Source organism: Poecilia mexicana, unplaced genomic scaffold (genome assembly GCF_051168715.1).
Source record: "Poecilia mexicana isolate PSO_F unplaced genomic scaffold, ASM5116871v1 scaffold_6, whole genome shotgun sequence".
NCBI classification, from domain to species: Eukaryota; Metazoa; Chordata; class Actinopteri; order Cyprinodontiformes; family Poeciliidae; genus Poecilia; species Poecilia mexicana.
This window is the reverse complement of record NW_028263375.1, coordinates 10,462,721-10,486,023: the sequence shown is the minus strand read 5'-3', so window position 1 is coordinate 10,486,023 and position 23,303 is coordinate 10,462,721. Positions and strand designations below refer to the sequence as shown.

Sequence of the window (23,303 nt, the reverse complement as noted above, 5' to 3'; positions counted from 1 at the left end):
TTTGACCCACATTACTTGTCCTCTGATGTTGGGAGTGGAGAAACAAGCTGCTTTTAAATTAATAAAATACAGCCAGAGAAGTAATATTTGATATTCTGCTCACTTTGTTCATTTTCCCTTTTTGCAACAAACATTTTTTTTATGGGGGCAAGAACGTTTTCTGCAGCTGCAGCTTTAATACATGCAAGCAAAAACACTTTGATCACAATCATTTTCACTAAAAGCATTCAATCTCTAAAACAAACAAAGCGAAACCGTTTTTACAGTCAACTTTATTCAACTAATAAAAACTGCTTTTAACACAATCGTTTCATTAATTCAAGTATATTTTTTCAAAAGGAGGAAGACAATTTCTTTGGCCTTTAATACAGTTAAATGTGCAAGCATGCAAAAACAGTCTGAAATATTAGACAGGAAACGATGCAAAGTAATGCATGAATACTGATAGTCAATGGCATGGCGTTAAAAAGGCAACACTTGTAACTAAAGCATTAGTATCTTTTTTTTTGTGTAGACAGAAATCACAGAGGTGTTAAGTTAGGGATTGATGCACCAATCAGGTTTTAGGCATGCTGAGACCAGAGGAACCGATCACAACGCTCCAGCATGGTCTGAATCATCGCCCTGAAAATCATAAACAAGACAAAACATGTTTGACTCTTAAAAGACCCTTTTAAGACTCCAACCTGTTACTACAGACACTTCAAATGTGTTTTAGCTTCTAATCACAACACAAAACCTGCATGTAATGTCTTAAAATGATAAAATATCTTTAAAAAAAAAAACCTTAAAATTCCCACTTGCAGGACTAGTAAAGAATTATCTTATCTTAAAGTTAATAATTTAAATCTACTCTTAGCTTCAACCAAACAAGGAAAAAAACAGATGGATCAAAGTAGGATGTTGTTTACTAGACTATTTCTGTATATCTAATAGAAAAAAATTCTTTTTTTTTTTCTACATTGTTTCATTGACAGTCTGACCCACCTCTGCCTCCTCTCTGCGACTCTCAGCAGGTCACACACCAGCTTGGAGTGGGCTGAAAGGACCACCTGCACTCCACATTCACGCAGCAGCTCCAGGGCTCGGTCGGGCCCCAGCGTCCGAGCCAGCAGGAGGGTCAGACTCTCCGGGCTGATCCGTCCTTCGCAGTCCGTGGCGCCGTTGGACCAGCTGCTCCCGTTGACATCTGTGGCCGGCGGTGGGTCTGCCACACGGCAATACTGCTGAGAGAGCTGGATCAGCAGCTTCCACTCGTCCAGGTTCTGAGGTTCAACACCTGAAAACGTGTGGAATGATCAGAGGCACATGTGTCAAACTTAAGGTTCGGGGGCCAAATCTGGCCCACTGCAGCTTTTTAAGTGGCCCTCTTCCTTCTAGAGGGCTGCTTAAAGCAGACCTTCAAAAACCAGTTGAATGCTTAAAACAATATTTTATCAATTCCATCAAAGCAGTTTTTGTTTGCAAACTGCCAAATTACATACATGTGAAAATCAATATTAGTTCATTTTTAGAGGTACTCGTCAAACGCAGAGATTAGTTTTACCATCCGGATCCTCCAGGAGGCTGAGGTCATCCAGCTCACAGATGGTGGAAAATGCTTCAGTGCGACGCTGCAGCTCTTTGCAGAGGTAGAGGTAACCCGTCCAGTACCTGCACAAGCATGGACATGTCATGTTGTGGCATACCGCCAACATCATGAAGACTAGACAGTTTTCCTTTGGTGAAAAAAAAAAAAAAAAAAAAATCAGAAATACCCGTGACTGCGGCACATCTCATTCATCTTCTCTTTAGATGAAATGTCTGCAGGAAGTCGAATGAGCAAAGACAAGAGACGTCCGTAGCCCCAGGTGAAACAGTGTGAGCGCCACCTGCAGCAGGAAACACACTTTTCATCTTCTCACATTCCTGTGCTTCTGTCTTTACTCTAAAACATGACTGAAACTGAAAATTGCCAACATTAGATGTTCTTCACTCAATCACACAGTTCACAACCAAAGAGTGTTACTGTGTCCCACCCAGGTCAATCAAGCTGGACATCATCTAATTTTGGACACCAGTCGATTTCTGTCAGCATCTCAAAATTCTGTTTCCGATGATCGAACACGTGAAAGCGTAATACCTGGGCCTTCCATCAGAGGTCAGGGTATCGGCGTGTTGAGGGGCATCGTGAGTCAGGGCCAGCTCCAGCCAATCCTGTCTCAGCGATTCAGGTTCAAGGAGCGACTGAAGAAATGACAACCTAACAGAAAAAACTTGCTGAAATATAGATTCACTCAGCAAAGTATCCATGTTAATCTACAAAAAAAACCCCACAAAGATATAAAACGCACCTGTGCTCCTCAGCTCTTGAATGTACAAGATTATCCAGGTAAGCCAGGAAGTGGCTTCGCTGAGCCACCGTCTCCACGTCAGCAGGAGTTATAATGGGATAGAACTGGGAAAACGAGCGTACAGCTGCCTCACCATGCTTCTCGTATAGCCTGGAATATAAGAGAAAATTTTATGTATAATAAGGTCCAACATTACTGCTGCAAGGGATTAACCACCTACAAAACAGTTTTTCCAACAATGTCTAAAACACATCGTCTTGTTTAAAAAAAAACAAAAACAACATCAGCAAGTCAGTAAATATATCAGGGCATCTGAAGGTTTCAGCAAGTCAAATTTAAGACTTTTAAAGATCTTTTCGATGCAACCTTGAATGAAATTTAAGACCAATAAAACTATAAACATGGGGATGGTTGGGTGGTCCGACTGCATTACAATCAAGAAAAGCAAAAACAGTGAAACTAAAACCTTCTGGGGTTTGTGGCTCTTGGCAGCAGCTTTGTGCTTCACATACAATGGCTTTCTACAGCCTTAACCACCAGACTGCAAAGCTTAAAGTTTGTTTTGTTGGGGGGTTTTTTTGCACAAAACACATCATCATCCAATCAACTGGCGATAAAACTGAACTTACTCATAGCAGACACCAAAAAGGTAGCTAGATAGCAAGCAAGTGTATATTAGCAGCTAGTTAGCAGTAGCATCAACCACCTCGAGTCACAGAACATAATGATGATGTCAAACATTTGCCTGACAAAAAAAGGTCTGAGTGACAAAATCCCCCAATATAAAGTATACGATATTAGTCATGTGACAATAACATTTAAGCCATCTGATTAACATAATAATAATTTAAATGAAAGACATTTTAAGTTGTTAATTTTACATACATACTTTTTTTTAACAATGAACGGACACCTTGTATGTTAGATACGTTAATACTTTAAAATCAAACATTCGTACCTGTGGAAGTGAGCGAGGAGATGCGGCGCACGCCAAGGCTGCAGCTCTCTGAGGCTTCGCAGAGATTTCAGCAAATCTCCTCTCTGAATAATTTCAACCACCTTGCTGGACTGAGTGAGAGCTAGGTGAAACAAAAACAATGTTGTGTAACATTAATTGATTGTCTTAAATAATAAAACTGCTGTTTTTTTTTTTACATGTATGTTTGTCATTTTTAAAGACAAGCTTCTAACCTAGCATGGCCTCAGAGAACGAGCTCATCATCTCGGGCTGCTGCTGATAACAAAGAAGGCACATTCTTCTCACTCGCTCCTGGTCCAGAAGGAAGAAGTAGCGACGCAGGAAAGTTACGCTTTCCAGCACCTCCTGCTGGTGCCTGAAGCAGCTGAGCTCTGTGTAAAGAGTGGCCAGCTCGCTGAGATTAGCTTCCAGATCTGATGGTAAAGGCGTAGGAGACGCCACTCGGATGGGTTCCGGATGATTCTCCAGAGAAGCGGCATTTTCAGTCATGTCGACCATCGGCTGTTTCTCACAGAGGACTTCTTTTTCTCCCAGCTCTGCCTCCTCTGCAACACTTTCTGATGGTTCTCTTTGTTGCTCTGTGCATGGGCTCAGATATTCCCTGTCCCATTTCTCTTCTCCAGATCCATCCAGGTTGGAATTGGTTACAGAAGCCGTCAGGAGAGCAGCGGGGCCCAGGATTCGCTCCAACACAGGGAGCCACTCCATCAGAGCTTCTCTAAGGCAGACTGGATCCAGGAGCACCAAAGGATCTTGTATCTGTGAGCTGATGGATGGAAAACATAATAATTAGTCAAAGAAGAGGTGCTATTAGCAACAATAACATAAAAAACCCAATAACATGGTAAATGTGGTGTAGTACTTACACAGCTTGCTCTGTTGCTGAACGAAGTTCATCCATATCAGCCTCTGCGTTTGACATTTCATTATAAACTCTGAAAACAAATATCAGAATCAAATTTACTTGCTCAGACTGTGTCGCATAAGATGTTAAATACAAATATATACTGTAAACTTTAGAGGAAAAAAAATACAAGATAAAGAAACAATATGTACATATGCTGTCATGTAAACCCCATGTTTTTTTTTCTTATACATATCTGCAGGTTGATATAGTACAAGTAAGCTCATTTATTTTCAAACCATTCTGACTGTATATCAGAAGTTCCACTTGGCATCATCAGCTGTGTTTGTTTATTACATAAAATCCCAATAAAATACACTGAAGCGCCTAAAACAACATAAAAAAAAATTGAGGTGTTTGAACACGTTAGAAAAACTGTAGTTAAGCACAGAGGATTAGGTGATATTTTAAAGATCTCTACTTACTCGCTCTCCATTTCGTCTGAGTACGATGCTGTGCCGGCTAACGTGTCGGGCTGTGCGCCCTCTTTAAATTCAGGCCGATGTCGGAGTTCAGAGTTCATCTGGAGGGTGTTGATCTTCTCCGTCGTCTTCTTGACAAAACTAGAAACGCTAATGAAAAGAAATAGGGAATGAAAAAAAAAAATAAACTCACATTGTTCTGTAGTTAAACAGACAAGAAGCAGAACTGTGATCCGACTGTTTCATATGAAGAATGAATGTGGGATGCTCAGATTGAAAATTTGACAAATGTGTCAACAAATGTACATCTGTGGAGGCAAAAAAAAAAACCAACAGATTTTTGTTTTCAGTGGAATGAGGAAGTAGGGCGCCCAAAGCACAGCTGCGCTGTAGTTTCATTTCTTTTTATGATAAAAACAATATTATAAACTGGTATATCAGTATTATAAACCACATATGTATAGCTCAAGCGTTCTGTTGGTTTTCATTCACCTGTCTTTAACGGCCTGCAAAGCTATGCGGGGGGGTTTGGTGCGGAATGAAAGTGGGAGGTGGAACTGCAGGCCTTGGTCAGGTCGATCGGCCTCCAGCCGCTCTCCGCTCTGTGGATCTGAGTGAAGATGGGGGCAGGAGTGGGAGGAAAAACACAGATGGATGGAGGTGCTGGAGGGGAATGATGAGAGGCAGTGGGCAACAATGCAAGCAGAGGAAGATTGTAGACAAGATTGGAAATCAAATACCGCAGAAAAAAAAAAAAAGGCGACAAAAATGTGAGATGCAATGGAACAGATGAGACATTTTATGTCAACAACTCAGCAGAAATGAGGCCCTTTCATGATTACTCAGCTTTATTTACAACAAACTCAGGAGGCGCAACAGCAAAGGAAAAAAGATTTGCAAAAAGTAAGAGTCAAGTTATTATCAGTCATTCATTCAAATTCCAATTTCTGATTTAGCAAAAAGGTTTTGGTGTCATTTTGTGTGACGGTGTTAAACTGAAAATAACTTCACTCTTTGTTAACGCTTATAATCAGAGGCAGAAAAGAGGTTTCCTCCTGCTTCAGGCATTCACCCAAATCACAATTATATAGAGAGGCGACATAAAAAGAGAAAAGTAATGAGTAAATAAAGAAACAAGACAAAGTGTAAACAAGATACCATGTTTAGTTTTTATACATGACTAACTTTTTTTTTTTTTTTTTTTTTTTTAGAGAAAATGATCTTTAAGACACATTCAAAGTTTCCTGATCTCGCTAGTTATATTAATTTTGACTATATTCAGGTGGAGAGATTTTTCCTCTCATGCTCTAATTAAGACATAATTAAGATAAAAATATGCAACAAGAACCAGATTCTATGCCAAAATGTTAAATTTGAACAATCTAAAGCAGATGAGAATGCCAATACCTTATAACACTGACTGCTGCTGGATGTAACGGCTGAAATTCTTACCATGATCCACCTGGTCTTCCTCCTGGACAAAGCTGAACTCTTTCAGTCGCTCCTCCTCTGACACGGACTGATTCATGAGGGAGCTGGTCTCCTCGTCCGACTGGCTTCCTCTGCGGCTGATCACGCGGTAGATCCCACAGTCCAGGACGTTAAAACTCTCCTGGATGACGACAGATTAGACAGTTGGTTTCTAGTTGCAAAAATGTGACGCAATCAAACTTTCAAGTATAATTTTAGTAGTTGATGCAAAACGGTCTAGAACGAAAGACTTTTTTCACTTGTTAGCTAAAGAGCATCCACTGCAAATAAGCCAAGAAAAGTCATAATCATACAATTAAAAAGAAGCGCGTTTCTGTCATAAGCAGGACTCTTAAACCAGATTTGTTCTCACGTGTGAAGAGATGCTGCTCCTGCGGCTGCTGGATGCAGAATCCAGCGGCTCCATCTTCAGGATCACTTCCTCCAGCTGGTTGATCAGCTCTGTCTGCGCGCTGGAGCTGAGCTGAGACTTCAGGTGTTCCAGCCGATCGATGGGAATGGACTTCCTGGCCTGAATTGAATAAGACATATTCTTTAAATCACACCTCGAACGGCACCTGGTGAATTAAACTTATTTGGACATTTTAGTTTTCCCACAAATGCAGCCGGATTGCATTTTGTTGTGATTTAAAACTGAAAAAATTTACTTAATTGAATAGAATTAATTCTCTAATCTTGCCGTTTAGCTTAACAGTTAGGTAATCTTATTATTCGGTCGCACAGAATAGCAAGAATATAAATATTTAAAACCAGGAAAGCCTGTAGTGTAGTCTTTCCTTACACTCCACACAGAGATGAAGTCGTTCACCGTACGTCTTACCCGGCTCGTCGTGATCGTGTGCTGGAACATGCAGCAGACGGTGGCAGCGAGAGTCCAGGACTCTCTACGCAGCAGGCGTTCCACGCAGCGCTCCGCAGACAGCAAAGACAGGTGGGACAGGCGGCCGCTGCCGTGGAGGCAGAACAGCTCGTTGCGGTGGACTGCAATGTCAGCCACGTCTAAACGAAAAGTTCAATTCAAACACATTCATTTGGAATATAAAGTATGCAGAAACGTAGGAAAGTTTGCACGCCATTCTTGCAAAAGGACTTATGGGATTATTCTGAATTTTGATTCCTAATGATTATGTGATCAAATGGAAGTGTATTGTTGGAGAAAATGGATGTCAACACGACATTTAATTCCATCACTGCATAGAAAGTTTGTAGTGAAACAATAGTTTCCCAGCTGAGTTCCTCCCGCCAGGTGCTAACACAAACCTTTAACTTCAGTCCACAGTAGGACCTGTCCATTCTGAGGTGTGAAGATATAAACGGCCGAATCGGTCCAAGTAAGCAGATTTTGATCTCTGCAAAGATACATGAAGCACCAATGACAGGTTTCCAGGAAGTAACACAACTCAGATAAAAACCGCCACTCGAAAAAGCTTTTTGATCTTACCCAAAATAAAGCAGTTTAGGGAAGCCGAGAGACTGCGGACTACTCTGTGCTGGATTGTAATTTGGCTCGTTTCTGCAGAAAGAGGTAGATAATGCACATTATAAGTCCTGCCTTAATTGCAACACATTAAGTTATGATAAATTGTACCTGTAAGTGATTAAAGGGAGTGGTGGGCAGGCGAGCAGCTTTTTGAATTGATGAGTACTCAGAACCTCGCCGTTAAAATTAGCCTCCCATATCCGGGACCCCGGCCGGGCGCAGTACAGCAGCGGGGGCTGTCCCACTAATAACCCCCTACTCTGGGGCAAGAAGCAGGCTCCGTATTCCCCATCACGCTCCTTATTCCCAACACGCCAGAATTTCTCCCTACAGGCAGAAAACCAAGCAAAAAAAAAAAAGAAAAGAAAAACCTCTGAAGTTGCTAATTTATGCTGGACAAGAAGACAAAAAATAAACAAATACTACTGAAAGATTTAAATAATTCTTTCTCTGATTTTTCCTGAGGATAAATCAGAGAAAGACTTTACATTTGATACTTTACAACTAGGAGAAAAGATCACCAAAGTTTCCAATTAACTTAAAAAAGGCAAATGTCAAAACAATAAATGGTAAATTCTTTGTAAAGTCAAGCAAATCAAGTGCTACAATGCTCTACACAGCAAAAGATGCAGTTTGTGTTTTGTCTAATTTTCAGACACTATCAATATCTTTGTGAAATGACAGTTTTTGCACTCAGGAAAGATTCCCAAGACAGAGAAAAGCTCAAAGCTACTCACTTCTCTGTGTCACAGAGGTAGCAGCGGCTGAGAGAAGACACTAGGAGGCGCCCATCTTGATATCCAAGCTGAACCACTCTGGAGTCAACAGTAGTAACAGTTTGGATGGGAAAGATAACAAATGCTGACCCCTAGAGGAAAGAAAGAACATGAAATAATTGGACTGGGCATACATTTGACAAGTCTACAATAAAGTAAATGGAAATGGCAAAAATCACAGACAGTAGGAGCAACACTGGTTCAGATTGCTGTGCTCAAGAAAATAATCACAAAAAAACAAGTATAGAAAGATAATAAATGCATCTACCAAGCAGTTGAAGAAGATTTATAATTGTATGAATACCAGCTTTTTATTTGGTTTCTTTTGTAGAAGAAAAACATCATCCTTGTCAGTACCTTGCCCAGTTTAGATGATCCCGCCCGCAGACACGACACCTTGCCTACAGAGTCCCCAACAAAAACCCTAAGTGTGCTTGTATCCCAGCAGAGGGCGGTGATGTTGTGCCCTCTGTGCTCCGACGACACGCTGACGCGCTCCGGACGACCTCGCCGCTCCAGCTGCAGCTCCCACACCACCACCAGACCCTGACTGGACGACAGCCAATGAGAATACAGAGAACAGGCAATGTAAGAATAAAAAATAAAAAAATTCACTCAATGACAAACATGTCAGTTTCAGGAAAAAGGACTGACCTTGTTGCAACTGCAATAAAATCTTCATCATGAGGACAACATGCCACTTGTGTGATAGATCCCTCCTGAGATAGAGGAAGGTCATACCAGGTTAATTATAGATACAATGCTCCTGTGTCCAGTGGCTTAATGTTAGGCTTGATCTTTAACCATAAACTCAAATATGTTTTATTTGTACAAACACAAAGGAGTGTATAATTGCAAAGTGGAAGGAGGACGATGCATGGTTTTCATAATTTTTTTTTTTTAACGTAATTTAAATACAACCACATTGATAATATTTTATCTCTGGTTATGATTCGAGTTGCTGTCCGGTGTGAAGCTGCAACTTCTCCCCTGTTGCAATTCTTTTACAGACGCCAACAGGTTTTCTTCCAGAATTTCCCCATATTTATCTTCATCCATTTGCTCGTCAACCACAATCAGCTTTTCCATCGCCGCTGAACATAAAGTATTCCCATAACATGATGCTGCCCCCACCATGTTTCACTGTGGGAATGATGTACTCTCTGTGTAGTGTTAGTTTAACGTTTTACCTGGTATTTTGGATTTAAGTAAAAAAAAGTTTATAATTGCCGTCATCTGCCCAGATCACCTTCTATCACATGTTTACCGTGTTCCTGTGGAACAATGGACTTTGGAAGGTTTGGGGTGAGGCTGAACGATAACAGAGAAAGATGCAACACCTGATAATGTTGATGAATGTCTTGTGATAAACAGACTAACAATTAAACTGGCTTATGTCTTTCTGCACTGGGTTGACAGCAAACATAAACCCCTGATAACAAATAACAACTGGAGAATTTTTTTTTTTTAAATTCTCTGTTTCTGTCTCGGTAACAAGGTTTCACTTAAAAAGTTGTTTCTTGTTGACATTTGCTACTTTGGCAATGAAACATCTTCTTGCTTGTAGTTAATAACTTTACCACCTCTTTACCTCATAAAACATAATTATGGTGCCTTAAACAACTAGTGTCGTCAAATCTACTACTGGATTGGATTTTTAGTGAAACTTAGTAACACAAAAGAAAACTGTGTTGGATTGCATCAGAGAGAAGGAGGCTGAATAGTAAATGGTTAACTTACCATATATATATATATATATAAATTCTCTCTCCACATCAGAATTATTCCGTACTATGTGCTGGTCCATCACATAAAATACAGTTTGTGATTGTAATGTTAGAAAGTATGAAAAAAAGGTGAGTCCAATTTTCATATTTTGATGATAGCTATAATCTGTGTCCAAACATTGTAACAGTTCACTTAATATGCAGCTGACATGACAAAAAACTCGAACATCTACCTTGTGAGTCAGAATGAGTCTTTGTTTCCAGCCCTCCTTCTGGATGAGGTGCAACCCTCCTGCTGACGTTCCCAATGCGAGCCACTTCCTGGACACCGCCAGACAGGTACACTGAAAGGCAACAAAGCCACAATAAAAACGAGTCAACGCCAAACATTCTCACGGTACGGATGCACAATATAATCGCAAATATATTATTTCATACCCTGCACTGGAATAATCTGAACTAAACCAGTAAGGGTCTCTATTAACATATTTGGTGAAAATATTTTTTGCCCCAGACACGAGCAAGTGGTCAAGTTATTAAGCAACTCGAACTTCTTCCAATTGCTACCAGCAACTACAACCAGAAGAAACACCTTCAATAAAACCTTGTTGTTGAGATGGAAATATTGACTTTTATTCACTAGTTAGATAGGCTTTTTAATAATTTAGGTATCGTAACATATATTGTCACCAATATATTGCATGTATTTCCTATTTTAAATGATTTGCATTAATAGGACTGAATCACTGATGCCTGAACATTTATTCAACTGTAGAGGTAGATTTGAAAAACATATCATACAGTCATTTATCAGTCTCATGTAAATATTCTAATAAAAAAAATATGTTTTTTTTAACTAACTGTAAACAGAAAATCATTATAATTAACCATTTTAATTTTGTATGCAATTAATCTGTGTTTCAGTAACCATAACATAAATTGAGTTACTGACATAAATGAGCCTTTCAGTAACACTTAAATTCATTAAGCATCACTGCATTACTCAAAAATATTGTAGAATGGCAAATAACTACTATAAAGTCTTCAACTGGAACGATTCGTTAGATGTGATTTGATGGCTGATTCTACCTTAAGCCTGCCTGAGTCAAAACGCAGAGCAGAGAGGAGCGGATCCAGGCAGTCGAACTCTGCCAGGAGGTGACTGTGGTTCTCAGGCACAACCGGTATCACAGGCATCCTCGCTGCAGATCCAACGACAACGGAGTCAAAGTCTGAGAGAGAAGAGAGTGACGACATCAACAATAACATGTTACGTCAGAGCGCGTCGTTGCTGCCATGGAGACATGTGACGTTGTCGCATGACTTTCACCAGAGGACCTGCCCTGCTAAATTGACCAGCCGTGACTTTGTTTTACTCTGCAGTCTAAGGAAAAGCAGCTTGTGTAAAACAGTGAGCTGGTTTAGAAACCACAACCTAGTAGAGATTTTCTTTGAAATCCAGAAATGTTTTTACTCATTAAAGCCACAAAGGAGAACCTGAAACCAACAAAGATCGAACACCATTGCGACAGCAAACGAGCTACACACCCTGATACAGTTTGTCCTGGATTGACGCCTTTTGGTTTTGCATGTATTCATGAGGAAGCAGAAGTGAAACTAAACCTGTGACCGACTACATTTACTGTAACCTGTACTGTTGGGACACAGTTGATGAGGAGAAATTGAGAAATGCTTCGAAACAAACATTACACTAATGTTTGTTAGTGTAATGTTTCCTAAACTTACAGTGGTTGAAAAAGCAAGAGAGAAGATACTAAAGTCACCTCCTACCACTCTCCTGGTATTTCCGAGCACTCTACTGTTAGGATTGGATTTTGTTGTAAGGAGGTCCACAAAATTCCTCAAACATACTTACAATTCTTGAAATAAACTCCTAAAGAAGCCAGAATGGAAAGTATTTCATGAAAAGATGGAAAATGTTGTTTTTTTTACATCTTGTTTTCTATGTCACTGCTCTGTGTTTGGAGATAAGGTATCCTAAATGTTACTTGAAGATAAAACAAATGTGCATTTAATCACATTGCAAGTCAATAACATTCTCACAATTTCAACAGTTTTGGCAAAAAATTTCACCTTGGTGTTTTAGCTGACTTAATCTAACCAAGTATGAACATCAGATTCTGTCTATAAAACGTATTATGCAACCTTAAAAACAGGACAAACAAGCTTTGCTTGGTCTAAACCGAAGCAAATACAAAACGTCTAAAGTAGGACTACCTATAGAATGAAGAATGACTGTTGTTTAAATGAAGTCTACGTTTAGCCCACCGTTTTCAGTGGAAAAACAGCTGAGGTTTGCTGTGAGCTGAGAATGGAGCCATTGATTCAAGGCAGTTTGGATCACGAGACCCATCTGACACCTCTGCTGCTAACACAGCTACCAAAAACTACTAAAAAACGCGCCTTTTGATTTTTCAAACATTTTCTACTTAATGTCAATTTGTTTCTACGAAGATGACGAGAACATCTGCTCAGTGTCAGCTCGCTGGAGTCTCATTTTAAACCGTGATACCAACGGGTTAGCAAGCATGCTGCTAGCACAAACACAGCCGTTAGAACTAACTGCCAGTTGTTTTTACACCTGAACTCACCGGATGGACGGAGCGACTCTGTCCAGCGTTAGCACTTCTGATTACATCCCCGGAGATAGTCAGTGGTCAGCCCCACTGACTTCTGACCGGGGGGGTCGGCCAGGACACCCGTGACAGCTCAGTCCACAGAAATCAGCTGATGTGTTGACACTTCCTGATAGCGGCGCTGCAGTTTCCTTATAGGCGCTCAGCATGTTCAGAAACCAGCACTCTACATTCTCAGCATCAAAAAGTAAATAACTTCCTAAAGTCGCAAAATAAAAGAATTAACCAAAATGTTATGCATTATTCTAGATCAGTGGTCTTCATGCATCTATTATCAAATATCAAGGTATAAATGTCTTTTTTTCTCTCTCTCATTTCTTTATGTAAAAGGAGGTAAAACATAAAACTTGGAGAGAAAACACGTTCTCATTATTTTCTGCAGAGAAAATTAAACATAATTCCCAAAACGAGACCTATTTCACACTATAAATAAAGAGCAAAATTATTCCTGACATAAAATGTGAACGTTTGTTTCGGATATCCATCAACAGATAAAACAATATAAAGTACAAAAGGTTTTTTATTTATATTTCATTTAAAACGGCATGTCATTTTTTTTTTTATCATTTTCAATAACCAATTGAAAAATATGTATTGCAATCCAACAATCAAACCTTACCACGTGAGGCATATCTCCATTAATGTTTTAATAATTTATCTTTGGAGCGAGGAGCTTCACATCTTTGAGGTTGTAAAGTTTCTTTGCCATCATCTTAATCTTCAGCACTATTCGCCACAGATTTGCTATTTTAAGTCAATTTGGGGGGGAAAATGTTGCTGTGGTAAGAGAAAAGAGGGTGGGTGACATCAACATTGATCTCCAAATCCATCATGGCTGCCTTTCATAAAGCGGCAGTAAAAAATGTAAAACAAATGTTCACCACTGAAGACATGTATGTCAAATCATTCAGACACACAACTATTTTGTTCTGCAGTACATAACAATGTACTTAACTTTTTTGCCAATAGTGATTAGGCTTATCTCTTAGTAAATCAATAGGCTTATCTCTTAGCAAAACTGTAAACAGAGACATTTCTTCTCTGTTTACAGTTCAAAGTAGGAAAACTACGTACTTGGAACTACAGTTCCAAGCAGTTAAGTTTGCTTCGATTTTATTCCCAGATCAAACTTCTGCTTTTCCGGTTAAATGACCCACACGTGGCCTTCAACAACTGCTTGTAGTTCACTGTTGTTTGCTTTACTTTGTCCTGGGAATTCTCTTTTATGACTTTTTTTTTTCTAATGAAGCAACAGCAAATGTACTATAACTTTTCTTTTTTTTTTTTGTCTAAATGAGTCCATTGTTTTCCTAGTGCTTTGTAATATGGGGAATATGGCTTTCTGCCCAGCCCAGGAAAACCACATGGGGGGTGCTATGAGGGTAAAAACTAAAATTATTCAATATTATTTTTCTTTAAATCCAAATAGGAAATGTCTTTACCATTTTTAATAAGTTAAATTAAAGTTGTTTTTTTTCCTTCTTGAAGTGCACTTTTTAGTTGTAATGTATTTGGCTGAGTGTGGGTTGGCAGGAGGAGAAACTTGTCCTGGAAGCCATTCGTGTAAAAACCACCATTAGCTCCACATGGTTAATTCATTACCTTCCAAATGACGGGTACCGACTTTTCTTCTCAGAAGCAATGAAGAAAACTCAACCACAACCATTATACCACAGTTCAGAACCATGGCTGTAGACAAACTCCTGTCTCAGACAGATAAATTACTGCTCTTTACATTTATAATACAGAAACTACAAGCTGCAGCTGAAGACACAGAGTGAAGGACTCCATTTGGAGAAGACACTGCCATGAACAAATACCTCACTTTAATTCTGTTTTTTTTGTCTTCAGTGCAGACATTATAAACCAGTGACAATTTCCACTGAGTCACACAGACTAATGCACTCAAGTGTGAATTGTCTTAACAGTATTGCTTTGTTTACGCGCCTTCTTGCTCCAGATTTTCTTTAATACTTTCACTTCACCCCAATTTTATGGGGTTTCTTTGTGTGTCAAGGTATGTTTTCTCTGCCGTGTGCACGACAGCCATCCTCCGCATCTCGTCTCAGTGTGTTGTCGTGGGAGCCTTTTGTCCGACTTCCAGCTGAAGTTTGGTCATATTACACCGCTTTCAAAGTCCTGCTGCTAACCCGTTACAAGCAGAGTACTCTCAACAATTAAGGAAACACAAAGAAAACAATGAAACTAGTAGTTATCTGTGACTGAGATGAAATTATACTCTGTTAAAACACTTTTGGCTGCAGCAGCATCCCTCTATATCCTCAGTGAGCCCTTGTGAACTATGTTCCACTGGGTCTTCTCACGGCATAGAGGATCTTCCCAAGTCTTTCTTCTAAACATTAAAAGTCTTTCTCATCTTCTCTTTGACAAACAAAATTCCCAGGTCAGGTTTTCCTCATCATCCTGCGGGTTTGCCAAATATGAAACTTGCTATAGGCCTTCTGAAACATGTCCTCCAGGTGCCCTGTAAGCTGTTGGAACATCAGAGAGTTTTAATTTAAGCATTTTTTGTTTTTTTAGTTTTATTTGACCTTTATGTGTACAGGCTGTCTCACAGTTAGCCAAGATTTCTTTCACAATATAGACACATTTTGAATTTAACTATTACTGGGTAAAAAAAGCCCCTGTGTCACAAAAAATATGTCTGTGACTCACATTTGTACTCAAGTACTGTCGTTGGACTTTCTCCTGAAAAGGACGAAGTTTGGTCATTTGAAATCTCTCCAGGTTTGTCTTCATTTTTGTCACCTGTATGGCATAAATATACAAATAGAAAGTCCAAAAATTAGACAGCAGAAATCATGAGCATATAGAATTTAAACAAATCAATATCGGTCACCTTTTCCTCCAAAAATGGTGTGTTTACGGGAAAACAGGACCAAAAGTGTCTCAATAACTCCCCTGCAGCAATGTAAAGGTGCTTCAGCTCTCCTTGGATGTCGGTGGGTACCATTTCTGGAAAAAACAAAAACATAAATAAAGCAGTAGAGTGACTTCATCTCCTTGCCTTATGAAATAACATTTTAAATAAAATCTTTATTGCATACTTACGGTTTATGGATTGCTGTCCAACAGGTTGCATAAGAACGCCTCCTGGAGAGAGCGCTGCTATGGCAGAGGTCGCTGTGGTGCTGGACAACACCTGAATATTTGTACAGCAACACAGATTCTGTTACTTCATGTTCTGTGATTTCAAAGACGCTTTGAAACATCCTAAACATACAGGCAATTTGCAAATGATCTCGAATGGCAGTTCTAAGCTCAATTATATTTTTGTCTTTGGTTTTCAAATCCCATATTTTGATCACATAAAAGGTCATCTTTAAATCATTTGAAATGGGAACATTTCTATGCTGTTAGTTTTTTTTTTTTTTGGATTAAGATCATTATTGGATTCATCTTTAGAGAGATTTTGTAAATAAAAATTGTGGTAAGTGGAGATTTCATTTTCATGTTGTGATATTTATTTCCAGAAGAGTCTTTCTACATATATAAAGTGACTCTGTGCCTCAGAGGTTCCCATGAGCTGAGGGACCTCATGAAACAAATTACATTTACATTTTTACATATTCTGCTCAGTACCTGGTACAAAAACAGATGTCAGAAGATGACGAGTAAACCTGTTAGAACAGTGTAACATTCCTTTTTTTTCTGTTAAATACATAAACCAGTCTTCTGCAAAGTTTGGTTCAAGTGCAGCTAAAACATAAACAACATGATATGTGAGGTTAGTTGTTAGTGCGAGCACCTGGTGCAATTTCGGTAATGTGTTAAAATGCCTTGTAAAGATGTGGGAGAGTGATTTTCATTTTAGCAACAAAATGTGTGACAAATATCCAGAAATATAAAACATAATCTGACCCGAGTTAGGTTGGGTTTGTAATTGGCCATTTCCTGCTGGATGTAGCTGACAGAGTTGATGATGTCTTGGCTGGTTGTGTACTGCTGGGACTGAAGCGGAACAGGACCATGAGCGTACCTGAGAAAGAAGCGAGGGCGATGAATATTAATTCCCAGGACTCACCGATAAACATATTAATTAGCATTTGTAAAACATACAAATAGTCTATATTAATTAATTGTTAGCAGTAATATTCCCCCTGGTTGGTGAACTCACTTGTTTATCACAGACATAAAACAAATATAATAAGTCAGTTGGATAAATCTTAACTTAGTAAAAGTGAAGATTTTTTTGCACCAAATTTTGAAAACTATAAAACGTACAGAGACTACATCAGTTTTAAAATTCAAACAGACGTATAGATCTAAATTTTAAGTTTTGTACTTAAATTTCTGCCATTTTAGTACAAAACATTTGTCTTGTAAAGTTTTTGTTTTTGATATGTTCCACAAATTTCAGCTGAGTAGTGTGATAAAGGGCAGCATTTGAAGACAATTTAGTTCAAGTCTGTTTTGAAACTATTGGCACAAGCTCATTGTACATTTAATACCGATCCTTTAAAGTTCATTTTGGAATCTCTGGCAGCTTAATTCTGTTTATAAAAATTCAAAATAATAAAAAATGTACTGCCATGTTTGGAATCTAAACCAGACCTGGTTTAAAACCCTGATCTAGGAGGGATGGCCTTATGATTTGTTTTTTGTGCATTTATCTGTTTAGTGTTTTTTAAGTCAAGTTGTGATCTTGAACATCAAAGGTAAAAGAAGAAATTTAAAGATAAATAAATGTAAAAGTAACATTTTTAGAAATTACAATATTTTTATTTACTGAGGGGGAAAAAAGCAAAAAAGTTTAGTTTTTTCCCATGCTGCCTTGCTAATGAGGTAGTAGACATAACTTCCTTTCATCCAGGTCCTTACATCTTTCAATTTCAGATTATAATCCAACCTGTTTAAAACAGATTAAAACAAACAGACTTTACCTGTCAGACTTCTTCAGATTTAACGCCACTGTCTTAGGAGTATTTTCCCTTTGCAGATCCTCATATTCTATGGCTTCTTGTAGTTTAACCTAAAAATAGTCAAAAAAACGAATCATTTCATGGTGACAATCACTGTGGGAGAAAAAATAGGTAAGAAGTTTATAGAGGCATCATACCTTCTTCAGTGGAGGTTGAAAGAAATCAGAATCTCTGGAGTTGCCGTCTGTGCTGCTAGTCTCACTGGCTTGGTCGGTGGGAGGATCTCTTTAAAACCAGAATAAAGTTAGCAAAAAGGAGATGACAGGAGAGCAAGCGTATTTGATTTGTTTGAAATGTTGATGTTTACCCCTTGCGTGAGCCTGCTGCCAGCACCATCGCGCTGTGATGGTTGAATCGCTTTATAATGGCAGAGTTGCTACTCTCTTTCACTGACTTGTTTGCATTTGAGGTTGAAGGCAGGGCTTTGCTTATTCCATAACCCTGTTTCACAATAAACAGTTGTTTTTAAGGTGGACATAGAAATAAAGTTACTACTTAATACACAGGAAGTTTTTCTCATTACTGCAGCTGACTTTTCTCACCTCGTCTAATGTTTTATCCTCCAGTGACAAAAGGTCAACCAACGGATTCTTCACTCCTTGGGTCACCAGAGATTTTAACCCTGCATGTTAGGAAAACAGTATAACATTATTATTAAATATGGTTCACTTTGCACAGGAACATATACACTTGCACTTTCGGTGTGAATGGTCAGCAGCTACCTTTCTCATCCTGCTTGGCACATTCTGAGAAAATATCCTGTGAACCTGTGTTGATGCGGTCTCTGTGGAAATAATGAGACTGGAAAAAGCGTGTCCAGAACTCCTTCTCCGTCAGGTTATGAGGCACATTTTCACTATACTTCTGCTTCACTGCAAGACAGGTTTAGAAACAAGAAGCTACTTTTAGATTGATAGGTTTTTTTTTTTTTGTTAATTTTTTTGTACATTTTAAAGTCTGAAAAGTGTGAGATGGATTTATATTCAAGGTTGAATGCACTTTTACCCATAAGTAAAATCTAGTGTAACTAACCGAGTTGAGACGTCACGTCATTTGTAAACAAAGTCAAACTGTAATGTAATCCAACCTCAGTATTAATCCTGACCCTGAACACACCGTCCCTCCCATGAAACATGATGGTGGCAGCAACATGCAGTGGTCATGCTATGGAAGAAAACCTGCTAACAGGCTGCAAAACACTTTAGACTAGGGTGGAGGTTCACCTTCCAGGAGGATAACAACTTTAACCTTAAATATAAAGCCAGAGCTATAGATCTGTTTACATAAGTGTATTCATTTGTTAGAATAACCGGGTCAAAATTCAGTCCAAAATACAACTGAGGATCTGGCCAAGACTTGAAAATTGCAGCCGCTTCAATCAATCTGGGTCTGAGCTATTTTACAAAAAAAAAAAAAAAAAATTCTGTCTCTACATGTCTGAACCTACTTGAGATTTACCAGAAAAGAACTTGCAGCCTTAACAGCAATGAAAGGTGGTTGTCCAAAGCACCGAATCACAGGAGCCGATTACAAATGAATGCTACACCTTTCAGGTTTTTATTTGTCAAGAATATTGGTAATCCTTTGCTTCTGCATCGTTGCTTTGGTCTAACACATCAAATCCCAATAAGTTAAAATTGAAGTTTATGATTGTAAAAAGACAAAATAAGAAAAATTCAAGCAGTGTGGATACTTTTACAAGACACCGTTTTTGTTTACCTGCAGGGTATGTTCTAAATATGGACTCGATAATGTCCGCAGTCAGATTATATCTCAAGCCATTGCAGCCATCAGTCTGTGGTCTGATGTCCGCCTGTAGAGCAAAAACATGAAGCCCTTTCAAGTGCAGCAGTTTTTTTTTTTTTTTTTTTTGACTCAAAACTGTGATAAGGAAGCATAAAGTAGTTGTCGATCATATTAGATATACTCACCAGAAATGCTCCAGATATTCCAACTTCCTGTTTGTTGTTGTAAGGTGCAGGTTCCCCATTATTCACGCCTCCTAACCGGTTGGCCCAAAATTCCTCAGCACTGATCACTTGGCTCACCACAAGATCTTTGTACAGCTGGAAAAGCACCGGATCTTCCTGAAGCATCCTGCCGGAGCAGCAGCAAACGCTGAAGGTAAGCAGTGAGCTCCCACACAAAGCTGCAGAGCAAATCTGACCTGAATTCACTCTTAAATTAATATTCTGTAAGATTAATGGACTGCAATTATATCATAAAGTCAAGACTCTGTTCTATTTTGATCACACAAAAATGATTCAGATTTAAACTTTGCCCATGCGAACACTAATTAGTGATAGTTGTTAAATTCTTGGGACGAAAATAAATATCTTATGGATAATTTTGTCTTCTGCAATATGCTCAAAAGCCATTTAATGCTTCTGATTGTCATCGACCAAAATTCACTTAAAATATGAAACAATTTCTGTTTTGCAAATATAAAAATGATTCCTCCAGATATTCTCACATCTTGCTCACATTTCACTTCAAATTAGCCAACACAGTGTCTAGCTAATAAATGTATTATCCTTTGTAAATCTAATGAGACTTTGTAAGTCTAATAGTCAGGTATTGCTGACTAAGTCAGGTATTTCTTAGTCAGCAATACCTGACTAAGAAATATGAAAATAAATCCAGCATCTGCAACATTACACAAACATTTAGCCTGAGCCTAGCAGAACATTAATATCTTCTCCACATTTATCTGACAGATATTTTGGAAAGAGAAGGGACAGCTCCATATATCTAATTAGTAATCTTGTTTAGTGCTGTTGATAACTCACACTTTTTGCCAAGTATTACATCTGTCACCCTGTCAGTGTTTAGCAACAGAAAACGTTCTCTTGGACAAAGAGAAAGGGAAAAACACTGGAGCGAGGTAGGATTTAACAAACCGTTTTTCATAAAATACAATGCGTTCATAAAGAATTAAGCGTTCTTAAGTGTGTAATCATTATCAAAGAACAGAGTAGTTTTTTAAAAGCATTTGCTTTAGAGCAACAGAAGACATCAAACTGCAATCTTAACTGCAACATCAATATTTGCAGCAGCAAAGGACTGAATGAATCTGAATACAATATCTGGTGAATAAAAAATATTCCAATTTATATACATCCAGATTCTCCACATAATTCGACAATTAATTCGGACAATGTATGTCAGCTTTGATGCCCAAAGCTGACATACATTTTAGTAATTGAGATGTTCAAAATCGCTGAAAATGATGGTGACACCACGATGTTGGAGGGATTAAAAGCCAGTACCATCATTGCAATCTTAAACAACAATGCAATAACGTTTCTCCAACACAGTGCAATTAATTATGATTTAGCAAAAGCTTTAGCACAGGGTCTCCTATTAATAAATGTTTGAGTTATTCTCCTTGAATGCTAGAGGATGAAACATTAAAAGAATCCTGCTAGATGAACGTGATCGGTCCGAAACCAGAGAAGGATTCTGACCTGTTTTTCTCCTCCAGCTCCTTGTTGGCCTTCTTCTTGAACTTTGGCAGTAGCTGCTGCAGCAGCTCCTTGGCAGCATCACGGTCTTTAAGTGCGGTGCTCTCATTGGCAAAGTGGAATGTGGTACTGTCTCCGGTGTGTAGGACCAGTTGGAGCTGAATCTTGGCTTTACCATCAGGACTGATCTTCTGGCCTGGACACATGGAACAGTAAAGTGCGTTTTGAAATCAACACAAACACACAGGGTTTTTGTTTTTAGTTCAGCGGGGACTCACAGCGGATGTCTGAATACAGGTGGCTGACAGTGAAGCGGTCTTTGCCTTCTGGACCCCAGGCTATTCTTTCAGCCATCAGGTAGAGTGTGCCATCCTGCTTCCTCTGACGGACTTTCTTCACCACCAGCAGGACCTCCTCTGACAGAGATGCCATGGCCCAAACAGGTGACTAGTAGAACGGAAAGCCAATGTTTAAGGGGACATATAAACAAAAGTGTGGAAAAAAAAAAAAGCTTAGAAAACAATTTATTAACAAAGACCCGCAAAGAGACTATAAGCATATCGGAAGCCTGGAGATTTCACTACAGCACTTAACTGTGTGCTTAAGATATAAGCAAAAACATTTCTGTCAAACAAATTATAAAAGCCTAAATATATACATTCTTCCCCTTACAGTTAATATATCCTCTGCAAAATGTACAGTTTCATCTCCTTAGACCAGCTAACCAGACTGACGTTAGCTAACAGAGAGGAAGAAAATGCTTCAGGCTGAAGTCGGCAGCAAACTTACTTTACCTTAAAATAAATCAATACTGCAACGTTTACGTTCTTCTAACGGAACACATAATGTCGGAAAGATATATTTCAGGCTAACAGCACTGCAGACTGAACAATTTTAAGATTAATTTAAACTACTCTAACAGAGAACGATCTGACTCCTGCGCCGGGCGACATAACTGCTAGACGACGTGTTACACTGAAAAGATTCCGAGTCAGATAAATAACTGCCAACAAACAGTTCCACATAGGAAACTTCCCCCACAGAAGACTCCAACGTCACAGCGCCACACAGAGGTAGAACCAAAGAACAGCATATTATTTTAGCCGTAATGTTTTGTTGCAACTTCAAACAACGTGTTGCCATGTTCAGAGATAAATAATTAGGAATTAAGTTATGCTTCTAGTTAATTGCAGCCATTTGGGGTTTTGAGGAAAGAAACCTCAATTTTTCCAATTGAGAATGCGTGATGCAGAGGTGAGTAGGAGGTAGCTACTTTTACTGTTATATTTACTTTATTAACGGTTTTTTTCTTTTTTTTGGGGGGGGGGGGTGTAAAAATGTACTACACCGGACTTTTCACTTTTAATTATTATGAGTATTGCTACTCTTACTTTAGTTAAATTTCTTGAAAAACTACCCACTTCGAGTAATTAAGCTTGTTTAAATCAAGACTAACCTGGTTAACGTAAAAATTAGACTTCCTGTTTGTACACAGGAATCTCAGTGATTCTTGAGAATAGGGACAAAATGGGTTTTAATTTTCCCCAATTTTTTGTTTATTATTTCTCAACCTTATGTATGCAAATATGACAAATAATGTTTTGGATATGTGAAGATGCTAAGTACAGGCTCCCAGTTGCAACATTTTTTTTAAAATAAAATTTTTAATCGACTTGACCCAGAACTTTGTCATTACCATCTGACAAAAATAAATATAATTTTTTTAAATACCCTATTAGTGATATTTTTACTCATTTTACAGACAAATGCTTCTCAAGAAACAAAAGAAGTATTATTTAAAACAAAAAACAACAAAAAGTCCATCTGATGGAGTTGACAGTGCATGACGGAGTTGGCACAGAACTGAAGGTGGTGACAAACTAGTGAGTAAAATTAAAAACTTGATACATGTGAAGTAATGCAATTTATGTAAAATACACTAATTAGAATGAATTAATTGCACATTTAAGTGAGATTTGACAACAATTTCACTGAAAGAGTCACAAAAACTCTGATGGAGTTGACATAAGGAGTTGACGAAATGCCAAACTACCTCAATTTATATGATGTTATTCTGAAGGAGGCCATATTGTAGCTCGTCAGGTCAATGAAATCTTTACAGTAAAC

The 23,303-nt window shown here is 38.6% G+C and overlaps 2 protein-coding genes across 2 annotated transcripts; both read right to left on the bottom strand.

Annotated features, from left to right (window-relative positions):
- Positions 1-254: 254 nt before the first annotated feature.
- hps5 (HPS5 biogenesis of lysosomal organelles complex 2 subunit 2) lies at positions 255-12,885 on the bottom strand. The gene is made up of 23 exons (XM_015012155.2): positions 12,725-12,885; positions 11,202-11,344; positions 10,346-10,456; positions 9,040-9,104; positions 8,743-8,935; positions 8,347-8,477; positions 7,718-7,936; positions 7,571-7,642; positions 7,390-7,478; positions 6,950-7,128; positions 6,482-6,640; positions 6,091-6,250; positions 5,131-5,248; positions 4,642-4,788; positions 4,179-4,247; positions 3,525-4,078; positions 3,292-3,412; positions 2,334-2,483; positions 2,123-2,242; positions 1,758-1,871; positions 1,547-1,653; positions 988-1,279; positions 255-624 (listed from the first exon to the last, which is right to left on the bottom strand). Exons 2-23 carry the CDS (start codon positions 11,307-11,309, stop codon positions 564-566), a joined length of 3,339 nt encoding a protein of 1,112 aa, XP_014867641.2. The 5' UTR covers positions 11,310-11,344; positions 12,725-12,885; the 3' UTR covers positions 255-563.
- Positions 12,886-14,039: 1,154 nt separating this feature from the next.
- gtf2h1 (general transcription factor IIH, polypeptide 1) lies at positions 14,040-22,162 on the bottom strand. The gene is made up of 15 exons (XM_015012154.2): positions 21,971-22,162; positions 21,455-21,623; positions 21,180-21,372; positions 19,644-19,809; positions 19,432-19,525; positions 18,435-18,584; positions 18,255-18,334; positions 18,020-18,153; positions 17,850-17,937; positions 17,674-17,762; positions 16,652-16,769; positions 15,842-15,932; positions 15,630-15,745; positions 15,446-15,538; positions 14,040-15,261 (listed from the first exon to the last, which is right to left on the bottom strand). The coding sequence occupies exons 2-15, from the start codon at positions 21,606-21,608 to the stop codon at positions 15,175-15,177; spliced, it is 1,653 nt and encodes a 550-aa protein (XP_014867640.1). The 5' UTR covers positions 21,609-21,623; positions 21,971-22,162; the 3' UTR covers positions 14,040-15,174.
- Between the last annotated feature and the right edge of the window lie 1,141 nt (positions 22,163-23,303).